Raw genomic sequence first — 7940 nt, forward strand, 5'->3', positions numbered from 1 at the left:
CCCACTGTACCCTTGTCTGAAGAAGTACGCATGCATACGAAAGCTGACATTCTGAATAAAATTTTGTTGGTCTTAAAGGTGCAACTGGACTCCTACTTTGTTCTAAATTGAGAGTACAACGGTGCTCCAGACAGATATTATGAACCCGCATTGGAGTGCAGCTAGATATTGGCGTGCTTGGGCATGAATCGTCTCACAGCACTGAGCGATCCGAACGAGGGCTGCAAGCACAAACGTGAGTCCTGGACCACCACCACCTTCCCATAAACTAGGTCAGTTGTGTTATCTTCAGACTGCAGGTTGAGGCTAAGAGACAGCCGTCCCGCCTAAGGCTACCTTCCAGTCTTGCAGCAAAGGTATGACTTTCAACGAGGGTCTTTCCCTATTCTTGGTTCTTAGCTGATATGCTGTGGGAGCTTTTGCCACTAAGAATCAGGGCTATACATGGTATTCTGTGCAAATTCAATAGCAAAAAAAAAAGCCCTTCTGGATATCACATCAGCTCAGTTCTTAGAAATCCTTTTTGTTCGGCCACAGTCAGCTTTTCAATTCCCCCGAGTGGCTAACGGATGAGCCATTTGGTGAAATCCTGGCCAACAAAAAGTGGGTGTCGCTGGGGAATGGTACTTGTTATTTTAAGAGAATGCGTGGGTGATATGGAAAAGAAGATGATGAACGGATACCGTGAATTCACATACAAGAGGACACTGAGTGTGTTTTGGAAGACAAATGGATTAGATTAGATATGCGATTACAAAGGGGTAATATTCCTGGGTTAGATTTAAGAATGCTGCAAGGAAAAGGGGGGGGGGATTTCTGGGTGAAGGGTGGAACAGATCTCGAACTGTAGATGTAGATTTAAAGAAACAAACAATATGAAGGCATTACTATAGTTCCCACAGTTCACTGGCACTTCCAGTTTAAAAGTGGAGTTGTTTCCCTCTAAGTTGCCCAGTGCATTCTGTGCAGAGGTGCCCAGGGGAAGCGGAATGCTATGCTGTGCCACTAAAGCATCATGGCCAATAACAGCTTCTGATCTTCTATCTCTATGGATACGACAGAATTATCATTGCCCCTTGGTGTACGCGTACCATTCCTGGATCCTGGATTCAACTGGTTTTATTATATATTTCTCCATAGGTATATATGCATTCATTCTGGTTGACATCATTTGAATTGGAATGCTCAAATAAAATGCATCATTTGAATTGGAATGCTCAAATAAAAAAGAAAGAAAGCCGCTGTACGTGTTGATTATGAGTCAAAAGTGAATGGGTCAAGATTTGCTTGTTTTGGAAGTTCTATAAAACCTGCAGACCTTGCCTCGTCAAGTTTGGTGTAGCGGTTAAATGCGCAGACTCTTATCTGGGAGAACTGGGTTTGATTCCCTCCCCACTCCTCCACTTGCATCTGCTGGAATGGCCTTGGGTCAGCCATAGCTCTGGCAGAGGTTGTCCTTGAAAGGGCAGCTGATGTGAGAGCCCTCTCCAGCCCCACCCACCTCACAGGGCGTCCGTTGTGGGGGAGGAAGATAATCCTTGTGAGCCATTCTGAGACTCTGAATGGAGGGTGGGATATAAACCCAATATCTTCTTTAAAGACAGAAATGGGACAAGAGCACATAATCGCGGGCATTGTCTATACATTTCTGGCATTGAAGGGGTGAACCCTATGACATTGGGTAAATTATGGACTTCTTTAGCAGTACAGGGAGACTTTTTTTAAAAAGATCTTTAAAAGATCGACTAAGATCAGCAGCAAAGCTGATTGGCTGCATCAGGCCCAACGAAGTCGGTGTCCAGCAATTAAGTTTGTTGTTCTGCCCGTATTCTGGAAACACATTCTAGGCTTAGCAATTTCTATTTATGTTATGGGACCGGGGTGAAGGAGGAAAACAGGAGAAGATCCCAAAGCAACATACCTGCCAAGAGCTGACCAAAAAAAAAATACAGGCACTGCTGCGTACAGCAAGGAAAACAAAAAGATCACATTCCAGAAGAGCAGTTGCGAATTACGTGGCAATTAAATTCAAGCAGCTGCTCTTTCAACATGGCAATCACTGGGGTAGGGGGAGTGGAAGGAAAGAAGCGCTTAATCCTTCCCTCTCCCACCATTTTTTTCCCACTGCGACCCCCCCCCCCATGTTGTCCTCTATGGGGCTCTAGTTGTGCATTCACCTTTACAAGGGAAAAGCGGTGTAGCCCTTCGCAGCTGTTTTCCCTGCAGGTTTCTGCCTTCCTAAAGCCAGTTGGACTGGGAAAAACAGTGTGTGGGAGGGTATGTCTTTTTAACCCCTGGCATGCTGCCGGAAGAACAACAAGGCGTCTTCTGAGATGAAAAAACTGTCCGCTGCATCTGCAGGCGAGACCCAACATCATAAGAGGGACGATTGCCAAAGGAAGGGGAGCATAATAGGCTAAAGAGGAAGCCAAAGGTGTGGGATCCTTCCTTGGAAAGGGGAGCATTCCTAAGTCCAAAAGAAAGGTCCTTCCAACCCAGCCTTTTTATTATTTAAATATCAAACACGTGCATTGAATTTAATAGAATCAAATCTCATTGTTTCCCCCAAATCAGGGCTTTTTTGAAGCAGGGACTACAGTAGGCCCTGTATGAAGAGCCCTGTACGCTCCTGGAGGATTGGCTACAGCTGGGATGTGTGGCCTAATATGCAAAGGAGTTCCTGCTAGGAAAAAAGCCCTGCCCAAAATATTTAAAAAGTCAGAATCGGGGCCTGCTCGAGGCATTGGGGAGGCTGAGGTGGAGGACGCAGACTGAAACACCATGCTACTGAACATATGAACATATGAAGCTGCCTTATGCTGAATCAGACCCTTGGTCCATCAAAGTCAGTATTGTCTTCTCAGAATGGCAGCGGCTCTCCAGGGTCTCAAGCTGAGGATTTTCATGCCTACTTGCCTGGACCCTTTTTGGAGATGCCAGGGATTGAACCTGGGACCTTCTGCTTACCAAGCAGATGCTCTACCACTGAGCCACCGTCGCTCCCATTCTAATTCAACACGGAGCAGAATTTGCTGGGGAATTATATACAGGGAAGCTACTGAAGCCACAGTGTGGGACTTGCAGAGCAGAACTTTCAGACACATATGGCAGCTGGCTCATGTCTGGGGCCCAAAGGCTTCCCACGGACCACAGCCACATTACACAATCTCATTCCCAAGTAAGGTACAGAGGGTAACGTACCAGCCAAGTGGGCATAGCTGGAGCAAAGCTCCCCCCATTGGGTACACATTTGGGCGCAGCCTGGATTTCACTGAACACCACGGCAAAACTCCCACTGACTCTTGTGGCTTTCTGTTACATCCTTGGTACACATCAGCACTTTGTCTGCAAACCAAGGTAAAGCTAGATGTCATGCGGGAGAACTGTCTCCCCCCATTCTTTTAATGGAAATGCAGTCCTAGCAGGATGCCAATCTGATGTCCCCCTATATGGAAAAACGGCTGCAGCAGAAAGGTGTAACTGCCCACCCACCCACCCTTTCTGCAACTAAATTAGGAGTCCCTGTCCCCAGACTACTTCTCAAGTTTAAAAATGTCCAAGTAGGAACCTGTTTATGGCATTCCTCTGCTGCCTGGATGCAGAATACAGCTCACGACCAGTGTTCCCTCCAGGCCCGTGGGGGCCTGGCCCCCTGACGGTTTGGAGGGCCCTCACCCCCAGGCTGCCCCTCTCTTCTGTGCAATTTAAATTGGGTGGGAGGGGTACCCAGGAGCAGCTGCTGCCCCTCCCGTGCCGTTTAAACGGCCCACAAATCAGTTGATTGGTGGGGTCCAAATAGCGTGGGGCCGGTGGCAGGAGCCGTCAACCAGTTTCCCCGAATGATTTAAATGGCCCTCTCCCCCTGCAGCCCCCTCTCTTCATGGCCCCTCACTACAGGGCTGGTTCCCTCTAGGCCGAGTGTGAGCTAGCTCACAATTTTTTAGCCTCTGGCTCACACATTTTTGTCTCGCCTCAGGAAAAATGGCCCCAGAGCGAGTTAATTGATGCAGCAGCTCCCAACTTGAATGCCAGCGGCTCACAAAATAGAAATTTTGCTCACAAGACTCCGCAGCTTAGAGGGAACATAGCTCATGGCCCAGTGCTGCACCTATGAAGAAGAGGAGGCTCAGAATTCCTTAGTACTTGAGACCAATTCCTTTCTTCCTCTGTTGATGTTTCACTCAGGAAACTCCCTGCCCTATTACCGCTGTGCTTAGTCAAGATTGACTCCATGAGGAAGCACGCTAGGCCCCACAATTTCTTGAAATGTTTGCTCAGAAGCGAACCCCATCCAACGCAGTGGGTCTTCCTTGCAAGGAAGATATTTATGACCACAACCGTGTTGCGATACTAAAACTGGGATGCTTGGGTGCATTCTAATGCACCACCAGCTCCCCAAGAGAAATCTGCCAGGGAAGAAATGAAACAAACAACCAAATGAGAAATTTTATACCAGGCACGCTCCAAGGGAGGCAAGAGAAATGGGCTGTCCCAAAGCATTTTGATGCAGAAAAGCCAGACGGAAACGCACAACAGTCCATTGCTGGAACGTGTTCGGTTCCCATTCACTGCAACAGGGGGGGCTGAGCTGCGCTGGCCAACGTCCTGAAGGTTTGCGTCTTACGGGTCAAGATGTGCCCATCTGCAATTGGCCAGGCCTCAAGAGCACCCCGAACCCCAGGGCTTACGCCTCCCTTGCAACAGAAACATTTGCATCCAGGCCCTTTTCAGATAAAAGGACCACGTAAACAGCACTGTCTCTTTTGCAGCCGGGATGCCAAAATAGGAGATGCAGTGTCCAGCCCAGGTTGAGTGCAGATTGTGTGTGGAGGTGTGGGGGGGCTAGTTTCACTTCCAGCAGAAGCTGGGGAGGGCTGCCCTTGGCCAGACTTTTGTCTGGGAGGAGGGACCTGGTGGCAGCTCCAGCCGAGGCGTGGGTAGCCAGGGGGAGGGAGGGAGGGAGAGATGCGCCTTCTTCACTGCAGTGACCGCAATGGAGAATCCGATAACAGCAGGAGAGGGGGAAGTGGAGACACCTGGGGGGCTGCTAACAGAAAACCTGATTCCGGCCAGGGGAGAAACCCCCCTCCCTGTTCCCCCTCCCTCTCTGCTCTTAAGATTTCTCATGCACGATGCGCCTCCGCCGTACCTGCTAGCTGCGGGAGGAGGCGGCACATTTCCATCCTCCCAGCCAGCTGCAATAGGGGGAGGCAATTCCTCAGCTTAACACTTTTGCCCCGGTTATGTGTGCACGGCTGGCTCTGCCACTCGGCTTAGGGGGCCAGCCTTCTGGGGGCATCTTCTGGGGACACCAAATTGGGTGCTCTCCCCCCCCCCCCCCCGTGACTCAGTGATGTTATCAGTGCGAGAAGGGTTACTTAGCCTTGCCTAGGGAGTTGGACAGTGGAGGGTTGGCCCTGTGTGTGTGGGTGCCACTTACTGCCCATCCCCACTCTACTCCCCCCCCACACAAAAATCAGCTCTCCTATCCAGGAGGGCCAGACGGAGAGGTCATAACCCATGCACACCCAGTGGCGCTGCTATGGGGAGGAGGGGAGACTACTGTTTTTTCTCTCTTCTTCCCTGCCCTTGCCAGCTCGCCCTGTCCCCAGCAGGGCCGGATCTAGGGGCAGGGGGCAGAGGGGGGGGCGCCAAACTGTGTATGCAGTCCATTGTATTCTAGGGGACCTTAAGATAGACTGGCCCATAAGGGGGCGTCATTTTTTTTTAATTTTGCCCTCCCCCCAAAAAACATGTAGATCCGGTCCTGGTCCCCAGCGCTGGTCTCCCCATCGGATCCCCCCCCCCCCACACACATCCCGTTGGGCATCCGCTCGCAGCCCAGCCGTGCCCCAAGGAGGCCCTCCCCGCCAGAGAGGCGCAGCCGCCGCCGCTGCGGCATCACCAGCTGCAGCAGCAGCCGCTTCGGTCCGGTCCCTCCTTACCTACAGTCCGGGAGCCGATGCAGCCCATGCCTCCGGCCGGCCAGGCTCTCCCTCCAGCGAGGAAGGAGAACAGAGGAGCGGAGCGGGGGGGGGGGGGAGAGGCGAGTCCCTCTGGCGGTCGATCAAGCCCCCGGGCGGCCCACCCGGGGCCGGGGCGAGCTGCTCATGCCGCTCAGGAGCGAGCCTCGCCCGCCTGCTTGGTCGAGGAACTCCCGGCTCGCTGCGGCAGGGCAGAGCGCGGCGTCGGCTGCGCCCCCGCCCGGGGGAAGGCGGGGAAGGACAGAGGCGCGACGCCGCTTCAGACTCCCCGGTCCAGCGAGCCGACCCGCCTCCTCCTTCTGCCTGCCTGCGTGGTGGGAGACGCCGCTCGGGGCTCAGCGAGGAGGGCGGGCGGCAGAGAGGAAGGCCGTGATTGGGTGAAACAGCTCCCGAGGCCCCGGCGCCGCGCAGCCATTGGCTGAGGCGCAGCCGCGGCTTGGAGGGAAGCAGGCAGGCGAAGAGCGGGGAGGCGAGGCGCCCGCACGCTAGAGTTGCCAATTCCCAGGTGGGGGCAGGGGATCCCGGGCTTGAAGGCCGTTCCGGCTTCAGGGTCGTCAGAAAGGGAGGGGGGGAGGGAAATGTCTGCTGGGCACTATAGAGACCGATTCCCATAGGGTATAATGGAGAAATGGTCTATGGGTTCCTGGGGCTCTGGAGAGGCTGATTTTTGAGGCAGAGGCACCAAATTTGCAGCATAGCATCCGGTGCCTCTCCTCAAAACACCCTCCAGGTTTCAAAAAGATTGGACCAGGGAGTCCAATTCTATGAGCCCCCAAAGAAGGTGACCCTATCTTTCATTATTTCCAATGAAGGGAAGGCACTTAAAAGTAATGCGGCCCTTTTAAATGGGATGGCCAGAACTCCCTTTGGAGTTCAATAGTGCTTGTCACAACCTTGCTCCTGGCCCCCCAATGTCTCCTGGCTCCACCCCCAAAGTCGCCAGATATTTCTTGAAGTGGACTTGGCAACCCTACCGCGCGCTGCCCCCGGGGAGGCTGCAAGGAAGCCCCGTGTGCACACGCCCACTCAGGCCAAGGGAGCCAGCCGGGGAGCGTTGGCATGCCTATGGGGAGCGCTTGCATGCATAGTCGCCTCGCCTCCACGCCCGTTTCCAGGGGCCATTTTTGCAGCACACCTGCGGTGCTGGCACAGAGACTCATAGGGTTGCTAATCCCCAGGTGGGGACAGGAGATCGCCCTTTTGGATGTCCTCCTCCACCCCCGCTTCAGGGTCATCAGAAAGGGGGGGGGAAGGGAAATGTCCACTGGGCACTCCATTGTTCCCTAGGGAGACCGGTTCCCGTAGGGTATAATGGAGAATTGATCTGCAGGAATCTGGGGCTCTGGGGGGGGGGCTGTTTTTTGAGGTAGTGGCACCAAATTTTCAGCATAGCATCCAATGCCTCTCCCCAAAACACCCTCCAAGTTTCAAGAGGATTGGACCAGGGAGTCCAATTCTATGAGCCCCAAAAGGAGGTGCCCCTATCCTTCATTATTTCCAATGGAAGGAAGGCATTTAAAAGGAGCGTGGTCTCTTTAAATGTGATGGCCAGAACTCCCCTTGGAGTTCGATTATGCTTGTCACACCCTTGCTCCTGGCTCCACCACCAGTGTCTCCTGCCTCCACCCCCGAAGCCCCCAGATACGTCTTGAATCGGACCTGGCAACCCTAGAAACCCACCGGGACCCCTCGCCTTCCCGGGGTTGGGAAAAGGGGATGCGGCTTGCAGGTCTGCGGGAGGGAGAGAGATTGTAGGCCGGGGGGGGGGGGGGGCGGGGACTACGCGGGAGTCAGAGGCCCTGCGATCCCCAAGGAAAGCAGGCAGAGCGAGGCTGCAGAGCCGGCCGCGAACGAGCCCGGCGGGAGAGGTGAGGGGTTTTTGGGATGCCCGCAGAGGGCCTCTCCCGGCTCAGGTCTTTGCTCCTGCAAGAGCCTCCTGGCGTCGGCCGGGGGGAA

General features: G+C 53.6%; 1 protein-coding gene across 1 annotated transcript in view; it reads right to left on the bottom strand.

Annotated features, from left to right (window-relative positions):
* FAM131B (family with sequence similarity 131 member B) overlaps positions 1-5987 on the bottom strand; it is a 90908-nt gene extending 84921 nt beyond the window's left edge. The window contains exon 1 of the mRNA XM_060236931.1: positions 5946-5987. Within this exon, the coding sequence (XP_060092914.1) occupies positions 5946-5973 (28 nt within the window). The 5' untranslated portion in view covers positions 5974-5987. The remainder of the gene's footprint in view (positions 1-5945) is intronic.
* Positions 5988-7940: the final 1953 nt, after the last annotated feature.

Source organism: Heteronotia binoei, chromosome 4 (assembly GCF_032191835.1).
Source record: "Heteronotia binoei isolate CCM8104 ecotype False Entrance Well chromosome 4, APGP_CSIRO_Hbin_v1, whole genome shotgun sequence".
NCBI classification, from domain to species: Eukaryota; Metazoa; Chordata; class Lepidosauria; order Squamata; family Gekkonidae; genus Heteronotia; species Heteronotia binoei.